Here is a 20071-nt window from a genome sequence, read left to right as displayed (position 1 = left end):
TGATGAAGAGCTTTGTAATCTCTGTGTTACAACGCAGGTGCTGATGCAATGGGTGGCATCTGCCTGATGTGCCTGTTGGCTACACATATTGCATCCTCTTTGGTTAAAGAGTGTGCTTGGGCAGCAAGAAGGAAGACCATTATTTAACGCTGCCCAGGCTGCTGTTCAGAGCGAGGATATTGCTCCTTCCCAGGAAGCTGCTGTGAGCATTCAGCAGGGAGAGGTGGTGGAGCAGGAGTGAGAGTCTCAGCAGACCCATAGCCAAGCCTGCAAGTTGTTGGGAGGGAGATTGCCTGAGGGATACAGAGAGGAACGTCAGAGCATCCCCGAACATTATGGAAACTGATGGTCTTGAAGGAAACCCCAAATACTCTCAGATCATTCAGGTGCTGCCAATTCCGCTCTACTTGTCCATCTCTTTGAGTATTTTCCTATTACTTGAACTTACTGAATAGCATGGGGTGAGGGCTGGGACTGTTTTTCTGCTTGTTCAACTGCTCTTCCAGCAGTGAGATCTGTCACTGTAGCTTTCAGCCTGATGATGCTCTGGTTTTGCTTCTCAATTAATTTCTCTCGATTACTCAGAACCACATCTAAAATTGCTACACCTCCTCTGTTTTGTCTCCACTTTCTCAAAGCAAGATCTTGTCTCCAAGGTATTCTAGGAATGAGAAAAAACATTGGATCTTGAAGACTTTCACTTTTCAACTGGTACCCCATTCTTGGACATTTTTTACAGCAATTGAATGAGCAACGTGTAACTCAGTGTAGCGTCTGAATGCACATGGACCAGATCCTCCACCTGCTTATAGTCAAAGGAGAAGGAGCACCTGCATCAAGACCCAAGATGAGCAACCTAAACCAGTGTGGCCAGTGCTCTGAACAGAAAGGGTGTGCTTTCAACCTGCAGATGTTTGCACTCAGCTCACAGTAAAAGGGGTTTTGAGATGCACTGATACACTCAAACAAGTCGGGTGGTTGCTCTGACTCCCCATGTAATTAGCTCCCTATTGTTAGAAGTTTATGCAGGTACATCACACGCTTGGCACTGCCCTTCGTACCCCCTGGGAGCCAGGCTGTTGGATGTTGTATTGCCTGGGACCTGCATAGTAAATGAATCTTAGACCTTTTCCCCTGTGCCTGGCTCTTGCCTTGGCGTGCCCTGTGTTTAGCTTCCAGCGGGGAGATCACTGAAATCACCAGCAAACCTCCCTTTGGTGCTAAGCTGTGCCAGTGTGTTTTGGCTGCTAATGGAGATGTGAATGAGGAGCAAAAATCTGAGCTTTTCACTGGGCAGAGCTCTAGGAAAAGTGCTTGTTATCTGCATTTGCATTTGCTGTTAAGTGTCTTTAATTAAAAGGCCCACAAAATAGAATATATTACATATGCATTTTTATTAGACAAACACCAGAAAGTGAAAAGAGACAAACAGTCATGGGACACGTTTTATATACAAAATCCGGCCAAAAAGTGCTGAGCTTTAAAAAGCAAGCTGCCAATTTAAAACACTTGGACTCATGTTCAATAGGAGAGCCCTACACAACACGTGCGAGACAACACAGCTGAGAGAGAGTTCCTAAGGTGAGGCTCCTGTGCGACAAGACATAGGGTTTAGGTGGCCCTCATTCTGTTGACCCCAACTATGGCCAATGTTAAGGTGTTTTCTGGTGAATGAAGGCATCTGAAAGGAGGTTTTTAGCTTCTGTAACTTCTTCTGGTGGAGGAAGTTGAGACAAACTTCATGCTGGAGCTGCTGCCGCCCCCAAGCGTGGTGGTGGTAACCCCGGGACCGCTTCCACAGCTGAAGCTGTTCCCCATGTTGCAGATTCCCCCTCCCATGCTGAGGTTGCTTCCTCCTCCGTACCCTGTCCCCACAGTGGTTCTGGTCACGGCTGCAAGAAGGAGGAGAAGCTCTCAGTTTCTTTGGGCACAGGCACGTTAATGCTTAAAAAAGGTAATTGCATGTATTTTAGAGACTTACAGATGTTCACTGGGACACCATCTCCAGCCAGCCTGTTAGGGGACAGAAAACAGCAAGGTAAGAGGATAAGAAGTCTGTTGACAGTGTGTGTGAGGGAAACGGGGTGTATTTCCTAGAGATCTCGAGGAGAAAACGACAAACTTGCTCTAATTCAGGAATGCTTCCTGCAATGTGATTTCCATTAGTGAGGAAAATCTCATTCCCTGCCCCCCAATGCCCTGGTTAGCTTTCCAGACATGGTGAGCATCTCCGGTGCTCTCATCGCTTTGCCTCTCCACCATCAGGACTAGAAGGATTGTGTTTCCTACCCACCTGCACTCCTCTCCCTCCAGCAGCTTCCTGTAGGTCGCAATCTCGATGTCCAGGGCCAGCTTGACGTTCATGAGCTCCTGGTACTCGCGGAGCTGCCGGGCCAGGTCTGCTTTGGCCTGTTGCAGAGCATCCTCCAGCTCGGCCAGTTTGGCTTTGGCATCTTTGAGGGCCAGCTCCCCACGTTCCTCAGCGTCTGCGATGGCCGCTTTCAGGTTGGCGCACTGCAGAAGAGAAACCCCCAGTCGAATTCCCCATATCAGACTTAGAGCTGATCCCTGAAATCACAAGGTTTTATTCCAGCCCCAGCAGATTTAACCATTTCTAAGTGGCACTTCTCTTTTCGGAAGAAAAAGCATCAAACTGAGCAGAGCTTGCCCAGGCTGCTCTGACATTTTCCCTCCTCTCCCTTGCAAGAGGAACTGGTTAAAAGTGTGGGGTTTGCTGCTTTTTACCTGCTTCTTCACACTGTCGATTTCAGACCGCAGCCGCTGGACGTGGCGGTTGAGCTCGGAGATCTCCTGCTTGGTGGTGCGGAGGTCATCTCCGTGCCTGCCTGCTGTAGCCTGCAGCTCTTCATACTGTCACAGAGAGAGGAACAATTACTCAAGGGAAAATCCATCCTTTTTGGAGTCATCCAGGTGCCTGAAAGCACAGGTCCCTCCTCAAGCCGAGACTAGCAGCTGTGCAAGATGCAATATCTGAGATAGTTTTCTTGGAAGAGTTGGTCTTTATCTGTTCAAGACAAGACATGAAGATAACAGCACGGAAACCACCAGATTCTCCACCTTGGTTTGGTACCAGGACTCTGCTTCAGCCCTGCTCCGGTTGGCGATGTCCTCGTACTGCGCTTTGACCTCTGAGATGATGCTATCCAGGTCCAGGTTTCGGTTGTTGTCCATGGTGAGAACGACAGAGGTGTCGGAGATCTGTGTCTGCATCTGTGACAGCTCCTGCAAAGTGCATAGGGGATTAGGTGAACTCATTCCATTGAGAGATGCCTTTTCATCCTTTCAGATGAGCGTGCAGACCTGGCAGAGGCTACAGATTGTTATCTAACCAGCTAAGATGGTTGATGTAACTCTAAAGAGGTAAAGGAGTTAGCATCTCCTGGGGGAAGAAATTACAGGTTTTCAAGGGGAAGCTCTTAACTGAGGATTGCAACGGCTTGGGAGGGGGTTGTACTCACTGCTTCGTAGAGGGCTCTCAGGAAATTAATTTCTTCAGTCAGCGCATCTACCTTGGCTTGTAGTTCCACCTTGTTCATATAGGCAGCATCTACATCCTGGAGGATGAGAGATTTACGTTATGTGTCTTAAACTCCTGTTAACAAGTCAGGAACAAGCACATCCCTGTAGTAACAACACAGGGAAAAGCTTTTGAAATCTGAATGGATGGATTTGTGACTGAAGAAGTGATCAGAGCTCTATCAATATTCAACAGACAGTGTTCTGTCATTTTCTCTCACCTTCTTGAGTGTCACAAATTCATTCTCTGCAACTGTGCGCCTGTTGATTTCATCTTCATACCTGATGGAAGGAGGCAGAGGGAGCATTTGTTTAGGCAAGTAACAGACGGAGGTGATTTTAGTTTGCTGGAATGAACTTCCTTAAGAGCATTTTGCATACAATGGTCTTTTCTCCTAAAGAGCACCTGAATAAGAGACCATGAGCACGTTCCTAGGCTAAACTAGTTAAAACAAGTACATCAAATAAATTTGAAAGAATCTATTCTTTTCTCCCATTTCTGGCCGTTAGTCAGACTCCTCCTGCCTCTCAGGCAAATTCAGCTGTCCTGGAACTCTCAGACCTACCATGTAATTTCCCTCTTTTTTTTCTCCGTAGGTAATTTAGTTAATGACTCTTTGATCATATTCGAAACGATTCCCTAAGCGTTTGTGTATTTGGATCTGTGACTCCCTTACCATTTATCTCAAGAAAATGTCACAACCCTCACTGTCAGGAATTCCTGTGTCCCGGACTCTCCTGGATCCCCCAGTTGGCTTAAGGATGTTGAATGGAGAAAGGCTGCACCTACACAGGTAAGCAGACTGCTAGCTCAGCAAACTTACTTCTTCTTGAAATCCTCAACCAGGTACTGTGTGTTGACGAGCTCTCCCTCCAGCCTTCCCTTGTCGCTCAGCAGACTGTTCAATTGCATCCTGAGGTTGTTGATGTACGTCTCAAAGAGCGGCTCCAAGTTGTTCTTCACTGTTTTCATCCCCTGCTCCTGGAGCAGGCTCCACTTGGTTTCCAGCACTTTGTTTTGTTGCTCAAGGAATCGGACCTGCAAGCAGAAATATCCTGAAGATGCTTTGAAAGAGCAGAGATTGCAGAGAGTTTTCCTTGCAAACGGGGGATCTCAGGATTAGCTGAGCTGCTGAAACACTCTTTACAGCTGATTTTCATAGCCAAATTCTCCTCTACTAGAAGAAGGAATTTGCTGTTTGGCTGCAGGGACCCTGCTCAGTGTCGCAAACAAGCTATGGAACGACTGCTGATTTTCTTTCACTGTGTTTGCTGAATCAAGGTAAGGTGCATGCATTTTGTGTGAAGACTGCATGCAAAACGAGATAAGGAGCAAGACAGGGTTTGCACTCTTGCTAAAAACCCAATGGTAAAGTGCCATTTCTCCCTCCTTTCAGTGTAGCTTCCCCACCCCATTAAAGCTCCACAATGATGCAGTGTTTCCCTTGAAACCAAAGAGGAGCTGCTCAACCGGAGCAGAAATCAAGCAGTTGCTCTTGTGCATCTAATACAGTTAACAAGGAAATGAAGTGGACAGACAAGTGTCAGATCAGATTTTTCTATTTTGAAACATGTTGTCCAAGCACGTTTCGTAACAGTTCAAACAAGCTGGTACTGTTGCAGTGATACCTTTAAATGCCTTTCAGGTAATTTCAGCAATGAGCTTACGTTGCCTAATGCCAATTCATGCCATTCCTTTCTTGGTCATTTTAAATGGATCGCTTGCATCTCGCTTTAACCATCTAAAAACTGTTGTCTAGGCTCCTATAGTGCTCAGTGGAGAAAGCCCAATATCTCCAGAAGGACGGGATTGTCTTCTGGAGCTTTGTTTTTCCACTGCCTATGAGATGTCAAGCAGCAAATGAGGAGGACCTCTAATACTGGATGATTAATTCATAGCAACCACTGTGTAGCAGGTACCGTTCCCTGGAGTTTCCAGGGATTGGGCATCTTCCAGTCTCATTCCTCATTTCTATTCCTTCTTGATCATAAAGCAGCTAAGAAGAGAGTCCTCATCAAAAAAATCAGGACAAGATATTTAGGGAAGCTCATGTCTCACCTTGTCAATGAAGGAGGCGAATTTATTGTTGAGGGTTTTGATTTGTTCCTTCTCCTCCTTTCGGATCCTTTGGATGTTGGGATCAATCTCCAAGTTGAGAGGTTTCAGAAGGCTCTGGTTGACGGAGACTTCGTGGATGCCCCCAGGGCCACCCATGCCACCACCAAATGCACCATATCCATAGCCTGGCATGCCAAAGCCACCACCGTACACACTACCGCCACCAAAACCTGCAGATCCATAGAAGCTACCACCCCTTCCAGCCACAGAGATCCTCTTGCATCCACCAACATTGTAGAGGCTTTTGCTTCCAAAGCCACCACCAACCCTAGAAAACCCGCTGCCAGCATTGCAGCTTCCGAGCCGGGTGACAGAGCATGAACTGAAGCTGGTGCGGGTAGCGTTTGGGATGACGGCTGAAGCAGCGCTGAAGCCACTTCTTCCCCTCTGAATCCTCACGGTGGACTGGCGAGACATTGCTGGCTTTTGGATTGGGATGGATGCTACAGCAAGAATAAAGGAGCAAAGGTGCTGGCCTGGAGCAAGGAGTAGGAGGGAAAGGAGAAAGATGAACCTGTGCTCTCCACGGGCTCAGGAGAGCCCTTTTATGCATGTATGAGACTGGGATGGGTTTGATGAGGTGGATCATCTTTCTGATTAATTAGGCTTGGCATGTCCAACAGCATTCTGGAGAATGAACTCACTCCTCACACACGCCCTTCTGAAATAATATAGCCAGGTTCTGAGGAGCAGTGGTATTGTTTGGGAATAACTGTCGCCTTCTGCCGCCTTTGTAGACAGCCAGGCTCTTCGTCATATCAAAGCACTGGAAAGTTGCAATGAGTCACGTTGGGCGCAGGGAGGAAAACACCGTTCAAAATGCCTGTCACTCAACACCTCTCTCATTTGAAAACTTCATCCCTCAGGATTGCTTTTGCCCCTTCTCTGTTCCCAAGCAGGGCTGTGAGAAGTTGCAGTCCCTTGGGGTTTAGGAAAGGGATCTGTGTCGGGCAGAGCAGTGTTTTACAGCAAGCCCTGTAGAAAATTGTTCTACGCTGGGGTTTGGGATGTGTGCTGCACGGTCCCCTCCATCCACCACAGGAAATAGCTTTGCTTCTGTCCCTATAAAGGCTCAGCTCCCTGAGCTGATCTCTCCTGAAATCTTCCTTCTGCAGAATTTTTCTTCTTATTCTTCTGAATAGAAATACATTAAAAAGACATACAAGAGCTAAATGAAAGGTTTTGATGAGGTCTTTTGTTCATGTGTGGACTTTGACAGCTGCCATCGAGCTCTGTCAATCACAGACAGTTGTGTCAATACCTCAGTTTTGAAGACTTGGACGTTGGTATTTTAGCAAGATGCAAACAACCAAACAAAAAGAAAAGCAGGAGGATAGATTGTGGGAATGGGAACTGCTTTGAATCCACTGGCTCTATGGAAATGGATTGCTCTGGGGCTGTTCCCAAGTCACAGTTTATAAACACAATGTAGTTTCCCAGGCATTTAATCAGCTCTTTCAGCACAGCGCATCTGAAAGTGTGATCCTGCCTGCTGGAATCCACTAGGAAAGTGCTCCACAGGATTCCCTCTGCTTCGATCTGCAGTGCTTGGGACACAGTGAGGCATCCTGGATCTTTCCTTTCTCAATGCAGCTCTTTGCCTTTCACATGGCAAGCACTTGGAGTAACAAGTTGAGTAGAAAAATGTGAGAAATAATGTATTTTGAGGGCCAGCAAGTGCCTGGCCCTCTTTGTGCTTCAGGTTGTTCAGGAAAAGATGATTCATCATTTATTTCATACGAGAAGGTGAATGCATCCCCCCCCAACAGCTTCCTCTCATGCTGTCTGCAGGCTGCAGCACAAGAGTAACATGGTATTGAGGAATTGCCACGGTGGAGGGGTGTTGGGCTTTGATCTTGCAAAGTAGCAGGGTAAAGGAAACTCCCAGAAATTGGAATTTCATCACTTTGTTCCCCTGCTGTTTCTCCAGCTGCTTTCTTTCGGATGGATTGCATTTGCAATGGCGTTTTAAATGAAGGAGGGATAAATAGCAATTGTCAGTTTATTTTCATGTCTATTACAAGACTGAGCTTTTATTGTAAGGAAGGGCTTAATCCTGCAATTTTTTGCCCAGCGGGGCTGTCTCATTGAGTCTGGCTGCCTGCATGTTTGCACCCATGGGAACTGGGGATAAATGGATTGCAACCAACATGTCTGCATTCAAAAGGCTGTGGATTATTGCTCAGCCTTAGGGTTTTACCCACCAATCGGCAGATTTTGTGACTTGAACGCTGAGATTGATTCAAGCGGGCTTGGTTCATATCAATGCAAGTCCACAATAGCAAGACAGACTTCTCAAATGCATGTGGCTCCTTTGGGAGTTGCTCTCTCAGGTGCTACCCATCTCACTTAACTCTTCTGACTGAAAGTTGTTCTCTATTCTTGTGTAGTCCATGGAGGTCACCACCAAACCGTGGATTCTCCCATCCTAAAGCAGAGAATGCAGAGGCCCCTGAAAATGGTTTTCCACTTTCACCAGCATTACGTGGGTAGACCAGATAGCTGAGTCAGGGTGTGCAGAGCTGGCCAGGCTGAAACCCACCCTTGGTTACTAACAGCGTGATGCGTCAGTACTTTCCTTTTTCCCCTCAGGCTCCTTTTACATATGAAACTTGTCTTTTTTGGCTAAAGCATACACCAACTGCTTTGGAGTCCATTGTTAATAATAGTAATAAGACAGGTCCTCCAACCAAGTAAAAAGAAATTAATTTCTTTCCATTTCACATTTGCACTAGGGTGGAGGTGATGCGGTTGTCACTCATCTGGAAGGAATTTCAGAGGTAATTACAAAAGGCAGAACTGTGAGCACAAGGAGCTGTAGCTACAGGTTTGGGGTATGGGGTGATGGCAAAGGGGGGCCCCCACCCTCCTCTGTTGATGAAACACAGGGTTTCCAGGTAGCTCCTGGGGGAGTGTCTCCCGTGCACCCTGCAGCTCCAGGCATGTAATGAATTTGCTGCTCTGATGCAGATAGCTTGCTCTGATACAGACTTTCTCCTCCATCAAAGGATAATGCTTGCTCACCCAAGCTGCTCTGTAGTTCTTCCTCTTAATCAAACAACAGGAGCTGTGTTTGGGCAGGTCCCCCCGTGTGAGAACCCCCCTGACATAGCAGAGGACCTCTGACAGGTTGAGCGGGCTCTGGGTCCTTTTCCTTCCCTTCTCCTCCTCATTTCTTCCTACCAGGCTCAGCAAAGAGGGCGTGCAGCAGCAGGTGCAAGCCCCAGATCAAGAGGCAGGAGGGCCTTTTACACCGTGCTGTAAACCTGAGAGTAAAGTCTTGACTGAGTTTGGTTCTGGCATCATGCTGATAACAATGTAATAACTCTCCTTTGAGATTAGGAAAGTGAGTTCTGACTCTATGAGGGCAATAAAGGCAGCTCCAGCCCCTCCAGTGAGAAATTTGAACCATTTTCTGCACTCAGACGCTGAACAGAGGATACTTCCAACAGCTCTTCCTCACCTCCTCTCCATCTCTCTGCACTGCTGCTCCTCTCCAGCATCCACCTTCATCTGATGATGGATGATGCCCTTTCTCAGACAAGGCTGGAGGTTTTGGAAGTGCCTCTGTGTGTTTTGTTTTCAAAAACACATCCATTTGTAAAAGAAGAGCGTGTCTTACTAACCTGTGTTGGTTCACCTGTGCTACCTAATCTCAGCTTAATTATCAGTAAAGCCAAGGCTGTAATTTAGGTTAATTGCTTAAATTAAAGCCTTTGGGTTAAACTTGGGCTCCTAACCTAAATGCAAACCCTACTCATTTTGACCGTAATTTACTATTTCAGCCTAAGTTAATGAAGCCCTGCTGGTAACCCTGAGCTTTTTCCATGAGGGACCACAGGACTCCATACGCTCCCCACAAGGATGTGCAGTGTGGATGGGCACCTCTGGGAGACCTCCTGAGCAGGAGCCGAGTGTCCCTGAATCTCATTTCCTGAAGGGATGAATTAGGATGAACTCCTCAGAAGCTTTCCCATAGGTGTTGCCCCGCGATGGGTGTTGCAGTCCTTTGAGCCTGTTCCCGGCAGTATCTGGAGGCCAGTCAGCTATAACTACCGATGACTTTGAAGTGTAGGTGTGACCTGCTTTCTCCAGATAATTGTTTTCTGGGCTAGCACAGAGACACTGATGCAGCCCAGGGATTTGGAATAACTTTGCCTTCATTATTGCTGTTGTTGCCAGATGCTTTATACAGAGCAGGGAGGTCTTGTTTCCCCTTATGGCTCGTTGCATCTCGAAAGAGCTGCTGACCATAGGTGGGTATGAGCTGATACCTCCTTTATCCTATTCTGCTGGCAACACTGGTGCTTATTTGGTGGTACCTAAAGAAATGTCCCAAATTGCATTGCAGTGCTTTCTGAGCCTATCTTTAACACCTTTAATCCCTATCCTTTAACTCCTTGAAGCCCTGAATAGGGCTGCTGGGGCTGTGATCTCCACTGAGCTTCACATGGAAAGCAAGACCTTTCAGCACTGAAGGTTGTTGCAGCAGAGCATCTGTAGCATCATTAATGATTTAATTAATGATGTGTAGCAGCATTAATGGTTAGACTTGATGATCTTAAAGGTCTTTTCCAACCTATTTGATTCTATGATTCTATCTCCTGCTTTCTCCCGGCCCCAGGGTACATCTTTTCTCCCGGTAAGGAAAAGCAAGCCCTGGAAGTGGTGCTGCTGGGAAGTCCCATTTCTTCTTGACCAGCTCTGTGCCTGCACATGGCTTCATCCTGCACCAAGTGCTGCTCCTGGTTAGAGTTTCCTTGTGAAGAGCCATAGCACCTGTGTGAAGTATAACATCTCCCTGTTGAACAAACTGAATCTGCCCAATGCTATTCTCAGAGCTGGTAAGATAAACAAGGATTATTCATGTGTCCCGGGAAGTGTATGGTTTGGGGTTGAAGGGACCTTAAAACTCACTCGTTCCAACCCCTTGCCATGGACAGGGACCCCCTCCACTGGAGCAGGGTGCTCCAAGCCCCTGTGTCCAACCTGGCCTTGAGCACTGCCAGGGATGGGGCAGCCACAGCTTCTCTGGGCACCCTGTGCCAGCGCCTCAGCACCCTCCCAGGGAAGAGCTTCTGCCTAAGAGCTCATCTCAGTCTCCCCTCGGGCAGGTTCAAGCCATTCCCCTTGTCCTGTCCCTACAGGCCCTTGTCCAAAGCCCCTCTCCAGGTTTCTTGTAAGCCCCCAACTTTACAAAGCCATAGTTTCCTTGCCCCTTCTCATGTGCTGGAGGGGACACTCGTGGGGTGAGCCCCACTCCAGCCCCACCAAATGACCATCAGGGCTTCAAGCCTTTGCAGGGCAGCTCAGTGCCTTTCTCTTGCTCTGGGCCCCCACCTGCTGGAGATACCATGGTGGATCGTCCGGTGCTTGCACACCTCTGGGGATGGGTCCCATTGACTCAGGAGCTCAGGTATTTCCATGTGGGAAGAGCTCCAGCATGCCGAGCACGAGGTGCTTTTGCCTTGGAGATATGGCTGATGTCCCCCTCTCCTCTCATTCCTGTGAGGTCCTACCTGGGTGCATATGGAGTTTGCAGGGAATTAAGGATAGGTTGGTGGATACCAACCAGTCTCCTTTTAGGATCAGCATTCCCAATGGACTGTGGGCTCTTTCTCATCTGCTCTCCTCCTACCCTGGCCCCTTTCCTCACCCTTGGTTCATGCTCCAGCTCCTGCCCTCATTGAGTTCCCACCTCCCACTGTGCTTCCCGGTCACTGCTGCCAGGGCCCTACAGCTTCACAGGGAGCAGGAGCAGGGGGATGCCCACGGAGCCACAGGAGGGAGCCCAGGAACACCAAGGGAGCCTGACGGGAGCCCTCCATCCAGGCAGATCATTGCAACCTCCCCAGAGGGCTGGATGGGGATTGGGAACCCGAGTGCTGGGGGCACCTTGGAAAGCTTCAGGTTCATACAAAATGAAGCTCAGGCCCCAAAACATCCCCTATAGAGGAGCAGCCAGGATACCTAGTGAGATATGGGCACAGGGTGCCCAGAGAAGCTGTGGCTGCCCCATCCCTGGCAGTGTTCAAGGCCAGGTTGGACACAGGGGCTTGGAGCAAGCTGCTCCAGTGGAAGGGGTCCCTGCCCGTGTCAGGGGTTGGAACTGGATGGGCTTAAAGGTCCTTTCCAACCCAAACCATTCCATGGTTCTATGCCCTGCATGTGCCAACTCAGGGATCCCAGCTGAACCTTTGGTGATCGCATTCCTTTCCCCACTCCCCTGCGCTCTCTCCCTCCTGCAGAAAAGGCAGCTTTGCAGTTAACCACCACAGCGGGATTCATCCAGCTTTTGGCTCAGCCCTGAGGCAGCTTTTCCTCCCTGTCCCTCAGTCCTCCATCCATCCATGCTCCTTTCCACCCTCCTTTCCACCCCCTTTCCACCCTCCCCAGCCTGTCCGACAGCCTGAGTCCCAAAACTGAGTTTTGTTTCCTCAAGACAAGGCTTCTTTCTCATGAACTGCCCACAGGGAGTCCCCACTGTGGCTGGGGCACACGGGAATACCCAGAGCAGAAGAAAAGCCAAAAAGCATCAGGTTTTAAAAATGACAAATGCTCTTTATTGGACCATACAGTATGGTAGGCGTGGAAGGGAAGAGGCTGTAGCCATGAGGACAAGGGGTTAGGAATCAGTGTTAGGAATCATTCATACACACAGAAAGCAATAACCTTTCCCACAGGTGCCTGAGAAAACAGAAGGGCCTGGAAAAAAACCTTTAGTTGCAGACAAAACGTTTGGAGGTTGTAACGTGGGCTGTGGACAGAGGCTTTCAGAGCGTCTGAGAGCTATTTTCATTGCTGGGGACCCAGGACTGAGGATTCACAAGGCTGTCACCCTTGTTTTAGGATGAGTGAAACAAAGGTGCGTAGCCGAACGTGGTTGTCCCCATTCAGCAAAGTGCTTCCACTTTGCTTTAAGTGTGACTCCAGAGGGAGAACAGGGGAAGAACAAAGACTGTGGTGAAAGAGGGCCACCACGGCTCCCCAAAGCCCTGTCGGTGACCAGTTACAACCTATGCCTTAGCCAAAGATGCTCCAGATTCTCGTGGCTGGGATTCTGGTCTCCCCCCACTGCCCTGAAGGTGGAGGGAGGAGGACGGAGGAAGGAGAGGGTCTAGCGTAGCTATTTACACCATCGATCCATAGGGCAGCACTTGCTTTCCGAAGGCAGGAAACACGTCATCGTCGTCCGTGGAGGGGGTTCTTGTGCTCAGCATCCTTATCTGATGGTCTTTTTGCTAGTGGTGGTCTTGGAAACAATCCTCACGCTGCCTCCCGTGCTGGAGCTGACGCCTCGGCTGCTCCCGGAGCTGAAGGTGCTTCCCCCACCATAGCTGAGCCCCCCGCCGAAGCCTCCGCTCCCTCCGAAGCCGCTGCTCATGCTGTAGCCTCCACCGCCACCTCCCATTCCGAGACCACCTCCCATGCCCAGGGAGCTGCCACCGCCGTAGCCCATCCCGCTGGAGCTGCTGACCACAGCTGCAGGGAGACACAATGTCAGGGTCTGGCCATCCCACCAGGAACAGCGCAGGGACCCCTTCCTTGGTGGCAGGGGTGATGGATGGTGCAGGGACCCCTTCCTTGGTGGCAGGGGTGATGGATGGTGCAGGGACCCCTTCCTTGGTGGCAGGGGTGATGGATGGTGCGGGACCATCCATCCAAGGTGGGGGATCCTGTACCATCCATCACCCCTATTGTAAGGGTTGAGTGAGCAGGGGTGGAAAGAGGGGAGATACTTACAGACACTCACGGCTCCGACGCCCTCTCCAGCAAGCCTGTTGGGAAAGGGGAAAGTAAGCAATAAAGGCAAAACGCAGGCAAGGTAGAACCTTAGCCACTGGGACTGTCTAGTCAGACTGTTGTGGCCTTCAGTGGGGACTGGTGGGGTATGTCTATGCCACGGGTGAAAGGTGGCAATGCTCATTTTTGTTACAGCATCAGGTGCTAAGAGCTGGAGAAACGCTCCTTTCCTAAGCTCAAAGTTAAAACACCCTTCTCTCTGCCCTTGTTTTACACCTCCTGGTGCTCCAGCCCCCTGGGGAGAGTTCTCTCTTTGAGCTCAAGGAGATGTGCCCTGATCTGAAGAAGAGCGATCAACAGGTCCATGCGTTTGTTCTCACCTGCTCTCCTCTCCCTCCAGCAGCTTCCTGTAGGTCGCGATCTCAATGTCCAGGGCCAGTTTGACGTTCATGAGCTCCTGGTACTCGCGGAGCTGCCGGGCCAAGTCTGCCTTGGCCTTCTGCAGAGCATCCTCCAGCTCAGACAGTTTGGCCTTGGCATCCTTGAGGGCCATCTCCCCACGCTCCTCTGCCTCAGCAATGGCTGCTTGGAGGTTGGCGCACTGAAAGCAAGGAAAGCAGACAATTGTTCGACTTGGGCTGTCCCAAAGTGCTCTCCTGAGTATAACTATGGTATTGTTGGTACTGGCTGATGGCTCCCCAGATGGCAGTGAGAGCTCCTGATGGACCATCAGGAAGGTGTTACAGAGTGGGTGACTGGGAGATGGAGCCATAATCGTGTCCCCCAAGAAAAGGAGAGACATCTACATCTCTTTGCTTTGCTGGGGTAGCTTAGTAGATCTCAATTTGCTTCCCCAGCAAGAAAGTGGCTATCACAACACATCCTTGCACTGATGGACCTCCTCTGGTGGGCAGACACAGAGTTTGCCGTGTCCTCTTTAATGCAGGGGGAAAGCCTGGCCTTCCAGCCCTGCTGCAGTACCAGGGTCTGGCTCTTTTCATGGTTCCTGGCCACCATCATCTCCTCCCGCCTGCTCCTGCAGGAGCTGCTCTGCATGAGCATCCCTCTCTTACCTGCTTCTTCACGCTCTCGATCTCATTCCGCAGCCTCTGGACCACTCGGTTGATCTCTGAGATTTCCATCTTGGTGTTGCGCAGGTCGTCGCCGTGTCGCCCAGCAGAGACCTGGAGCTCCTCGTACTGGTGTGTGGAAAGGAGAGTGCTGGTTAGACACCTTGGGGCTCGGGAGGGTGAGGGGGCTTCAGAGTGCAGCTCTGGGTGAAGGTTAAGGGGCAGGGGACACTCTTCTTTGAACAACCTGCCTATGGAATAACAGCATTTGCCCTTAATTGTTACTATATATTAAGGCAGCTGTTGCATTGCATAGAGCACCTATGGGTTGCTACTATTAAGAATCTGGAAGGGAAAGAGGAATGCTCTGTGTTTAAGTCCAAGTCTACCAGTGACTCTTTGTGAACCCAAGGTCAAGGCATTTAAGCATCTTGTCCCTTGGTTTCACCACAAACATGTAAGGGTGGTCAAGGGTAGCAGTCCAAAAGCACTCAGTGGGGATCTGTACACAGGAGTCTATTGCAGCATGCACAGAAAGATAAATTCATTCCTCCATCAGTCCTGCCTTTCACCAGTTAGTGTGGTGCCCTTTAAATCCCAGAAACCAGTCTGTCAGCTATGTTCCTCACCTTGTTTTGGTACCAAGCCTCAGCCTCTGCCCGGCTCCGGTTGGCGATGTCCTCATACTGAGCTTTGACCTCTGCGATGATGCTGTTGAGGTCCAAGTTACGGTTGTTGTCCATGGACAGGACCACGGAGGTGTCAGATACTTGCTGCTGCATTTGGGACAATTCCTGCAGAAGATGCAAATAATGAAGTTATTCATTATTTGATCTGGTATCCAGGTTGGAAACCATGCAGATGATGGGAGCCCTCTCTGCCAAGCCATTTTCTTGCATTCCCCACTGCTCTGCCTTTCACCAGGTGCCCTTTTCTACCTTATGCTTGCATTATAATTTCAAAGAGGCAGCGGCCACCTTCTCTTTTACTGCTGTACAACACTGGGCATGGTGGCCGGAGCGCTGAGGCATGGAAAGCTGTACAGCAGGGAGCTGTGGAGGATGCTCCATGGGGAGGACTGGCTGCTTACCGCTTCATAGAGAGCTCTCAGGAAGTTGATTTCATCTGCCAGCTGATCTGCTTTGGCCTGCAGCTCAACCTTGTTCATATAAGCACCATCCACATCCTTAAGAAAAGGAAACCAAAGATTTCTGATGAAACCACAGCCCAAAGGGGCTTCAGGACACCAGTGGGACCATCTCTCTGCTTCCAGGTCTGTTATTCTTTGGCTTGTTTTTATGTTGCTGTGATCAAGGTTTGGTTTGGGGATTTTTTTGCTGTAATGTTGGACATTTACTGTGAGCCAGAACAAGGTTCTTGGGCAGAAGGCAAAGCTCTGACTCATAGGGATGTGACCAGAGACCAAGTTGAATTGAGCCACAAGAGGCTGGTGGTTTGCAACAGGGCAGCTCCATTGGCATAGAGAAGGTCATGCCCATCCTTGACCATAGGAGCACACAGCCCATACTTCTAGACATGCCACCATCATATCCTGACCCAGCTGTGAGGCTGTAGAACCCCAGCTCCCGCCAGCTTTGCATGAACTCTGTATATGCCCAGTTAATGTCACTGTTTGTCCCATAGCTCCCAGCTCACTCACCTTCTTGAGGACAACGAACTCATTCTCTGCACCAGTGCGTCGGTTAATCTCGTCTTCATATCTGTTAGGATAGGAAAGTGAGAGGGTTTGAGTAGGAATGAAGAGCAAAGCCAGCATGAGAAGCAGCAATGGGACCACTCCAGTCCCAAAGCATTAGCTGTAGCTCACAGACATATTCCTTACTCCCACCTCTTTGCAGTCCAAGGTAGATGCAAATGATTACTGACTTTGAACCTGCAAGACTCCATCATATGAATAGTCTCAGCTAAAATTAATAGATTCTAATCACTGCCCTTACAGTCAAGTTCATACATAAATGTGGGCAGATTCAGAGCCCATTTCGTTAGGAAGCAGGAGCAGGATTCTTGGTGACCTTTGCCCAAAGCAAAGGTGTGCAAAAGACTTTCAACAAAGCTGCTTTGCAATGCCTACAAATACATAATAATGTAATGATTTGATATTTGATATTATAATAATGCTAATGGCTCTGAATAACCCGCTCCAGCATTTAATTAAAGAGAAAAGCCTCTGATTCTGTAGCCGTGGTTGTGCAAGAACAGATCCTCATGCCCCAGACTGTTTCTGTGGAACTTTTTGTGGCTCTGAGCAACATCCTCTCATCAGATAATCAGGGCAGGGCAGCTAGAACGTAGACAAAACATGTAGGCTCTTGAGGCAAAGACCTGGATTTTAAAGGCAGGTTCATGCCAGTTCTTCTAGTATTGGCAGAGATATCCCCGCAGATGGATCTCCAAGCGGACATGGGAAGAAGTGGAAATTAGCCAGAGAACTGAGAACAAACTCTGGATCTGAAATCAAATGTGTTCTCTTTTCCAGGCAACAGCTCCAAAATTGAGACAACTTCATTTGTCATTTTTGGCCTGATCAATACTTCTAGAAGCCTATAATACCTCTGAAGACCTGAGGTGCACTGAAGTACAACATATTAGAAGCTATGTCAGGCCATCCTGTCAGCTCTAAATGTCATCTCCTTGTGTTCCCCCCCCAGAATATCTGTCTCTTTATATGCTTAACTATCTAATACAAGCATATTTCAGGTCTTTGGGGTGTTCTTCTCAATTTGCACTTGACCTGGTCTGGTTGAATAATAGGGAGAATAAGTTCTCACCAGACTGCAGCCAACTGAAGATGAACGTCCTCCTAAAAAAAACACCTAAATGTCCCTTATAGTCAGCAGATGCCAACTGGCACATCCATAAAATGACTCATCCCACCTCTGCTGGGGTGATAATCCCTTATCTCAGGATGGGATTAATCTCCCTCCTGGGAAAATCACTTTCTTTGACAGTAGTCAGAGAAAAGAGCTGAGCATCTTTCACGTGATGAGTGCTGAGCATGCACAGGTTGGCTGGTGCCCTCTGGAAAGGCTGGAATTTCCTTTGGAAAAAGAGAAGTGGGGGGATTTTGGAGCTGGCAGTTTATGGCTGTGGTTCCTTCCCTTTTTGCATGTCCATCATACTCATGAGGTATGCATTTTTCTGTCTCCAGGTCTATTGTTTCGGGAGATTTCTGTTATACTGGAGCAGCTTCCCATGGGTGCACGAGTTCTATGCTTAACGCTGATCTGCACCTAAGAAATCTGGCATAGGCAGAGGTAATTCTGAGACCAAGTTTTGCTTTGATATGTTCATTTTGCAAGCTGGAAGAGGATCCCAGCACAAACCCAAAGGGCACCAGTGGGCATGAGCCGCCTGCCCTGATTTTCCTGTCTGTTAATCATTTATGCTACAGAGCATGATTTCTTACTTGTTCTTGAAGTCTTCCACCATGTCCTGCATGTTCCTCAGTTCAGTGTCCAACCGTCCCCTCTCTCCCATAAGACTGTCCAGCTGCCGTCTGAGGTTGTTGATGTAGGCTTCAAAAAGGGGCTCGAGGGACTTCCTGGTGACTGTGTGACCTTGCTCTTGGAGCAGGCTCCACTTGGTCTCCAGCACTTTGTTCTGCTGCTCCAAGAAGCGCACCTGGGGAGAAACAGAAAATAGGCACATGTGAAGCCCATGGGAATGGTTCACGAAAGAGCCCCGCTGTCAGGATAAGGTGGGATCATTCAACATGGAAAGAAAAGGTCAAGAGATGCTGGGACAGTCAGGGGGAAGGTTTTAGGATCTTCCTAATTTAGGGCACTGGAGTCTTGAAAGTATCAGAAGATGTTTAGCAATGTTTTTCAAGAGCTATTAAGCAGTCCAGACACTCGCAACTTCAGGTGTTTTTCCCCCCACCAGATGCTCAGCCCACCTTACTGGTTTAAACTGGTGTTATCCCATTGAGTTGTGTAGAGCTTTGCCATTTTGCAACCAGTAGAAGATTCATCCATTCATCCATCCAATCCCCGGGATGTTCTTTACAGGGAGGAAGGGGTTTACTTTTTCAACAAAATAAGGTGATGAAAAACTCATCCTTGCAGAGAGGAAACCTGAGACAGTTCTCATTTTTCAGCCAAACCCACGCTGTTTGTTGGCTGGGATTAGTTCAGACAAGCCCCTAAATCCAAAGGAAGTTTCTTCCTGTTGCTTTTCCCCAAGGCACCTGGTAACATGATGATGTTTAAGACCAAACTCTCACCTTGTCGATGAAGGAGGCAAATTTGTTGTTGAGGGTCTTGATCTGCTCCCTCTCCTGCGTTCGCACCTTCTGGATTTCTGGGTCAATATCCAGCTTGAGGGGTGCGAGGAGGCTCTGGTTGACAGTCACTTCATGGATGCCACCAGGTGGGCAAACAGGGAACCCGGGGCCACCTCGACCACCAAATCCGGGACCTCCCATCCCAAATCCACTGCCCAGCCCATAGCCGCCACCACCACCTCCTAAGCCAAAACCAGCTCCTGCTCCACCACCATAGCCAAGACCAAAGCCAGATCCTCCACCAAAGCAGTATCCACCACTGGCTCCACTCCGTAGACCTCCAACTGAGCTGTAGGAAATTCTCTTGCTTCCACCTAGGTTATAGAGACTTCTGCTGCCGAAGCCACCACCAGCTCCGAAGCCTCCTCCACCTCCGGCTCTTCCTCCTCCAACTCTGGAGACAGAGACGGAGCTAAAACTGCTTCTGGTACCACTGCCACCTCCTACGATGGCAGAGCCTGAGCTAAAGCCCCTCATGCCCCCTCCAGTAGATGATCTGAAAGAGATCCGACTCATGGTGTCTTGTTCGATTGGAAATGGAAAGAACAGGAGGGAAAAAAAGGCTGGGAAATAAAAGCCGCACAGCAGGAAGAGAGCAGAGGGCGATGGAGACAGAAACCCCTGTGATGGGAGAGCTTGGGAGCCTCCTCTTTTATCTGCTTGGAAAACTTGGCACGGGAATTCAGAACTTGACGTGCCTTGCAGCAACTTGCCTTGTCAAACACACCTTGGCTATGGGGAGGCGCTGAAAAATGCATTGTTTGCAGGCAAGAAAGTAACGGAGTGAGGGAGCTCCCCCCTCCACTAAAGCCTGCTGCTCTGAGTCATGGAATTAGAATTGAATGGGACGACTTGGTCTGTGCTTAGGGGCAGGATCCAACACGATTCTCCCAAGACCCTGGGAGCCGGTTTTCCTTAGATGAGCCAAGCGCTCGCTCGCTTGAGTAAGGTTCCTTGCACTGAGACTTTTCCAAGGAGAAGTTTAGGGTTTAAAGCATTGCACAGCAAACAGGGCAGCAGAAACAGGGGCTTTCCCAAGGCTGCCAGCCCTAGGACATGCATGTCCTGTTGTTGGCTTGGGAAAGCTGGGGCTGAAGGTAGTTTTACTTAACAGCGCAACTCTCATGGTTTCTTTTGGGAAGGGGATCTAAATGATCATGGGCTGGAAGTGATGGGCTGAGTGGAAGTTTTTCGTGGCACAATTTTCTAGGATCTTTCTCTCCTCATTGCAGAAAAACTGAGAAATCAGTTACCACGACTTTCAGGGACAGGAAGTAAATCCCTGTCCAAAATTAACTT

The 20071-nt window shown here is 49.0% G+C and overlaps 2 protein-coding genes across 2 annotated transcripts; both read right to left on the bottom strand.

The window, feature by feature from the left end:
* Positions 1-1695: 1695 nt before the first annotated feature.
* On the bottom strand, positions 1696-6073 carry LOC308230525 (keratin, type II cytoskeletal 75-like; the record flags this gene model as incomplete). Its single annotated transcript, XM_080635254.1, has 9 exons — positions 1696-1892; positions 1982-2013; positions 2294-2514; positions 2746-2871; positions 3079-3243; positions 3480-3575; positions 3759-3819; positions 4362-4576; positions 5597-6073. The coding sequence occupies 9 exons, from the start codon at positions 6071-6073 to the stop codon at positions 1696-1698; spliced, it is 1590 nt and encodes a 529-aa protein (XP_080491380.1).
* Positions 6074-12878: 6805 nt separating this feature from the next.
* LOC308230522 (keratin, type II cytoskeletal 6A-like) lies at positions 12879-19288 on the bottom strand (the record flags this gene model as incomplete). Its single annotated transcript, XM_080635251.1, has 9 exons — positions 12879-13138; positions 13400-13434; positions 13780-14000; positions 14473-14598; positions 15099-15263; positions 15560-15655; positions 16130-16190; positions 17897-18111; positions 18713-19288. 9 exons carry the CDS (start codon positions 19286-19288, stop codon positions 12879-12881), a joined length of 1755 nt encoding a protein of 584 aa, XP_080491377.1.
* Between the last annotated feature and the right edge of the window lie 783 nt (positions 19289-20071).

This window comes from Psittacula echo, assembly GCF_963264785.1.
Source record: "Psittacula echo genome assembly, chromosome: 27".
Taxonomy (NCBI): domain Eukaryota; kingdom Metazoa; phylum Chordata; class Aves; order Psittaciformes; family Psittacidae; genus Psittacula; species Psittacula echo.
Note: the sequence above shows the minus strand (reverse complement) of the source record. Positions and strands in the feature narration are given on the sequence as shown.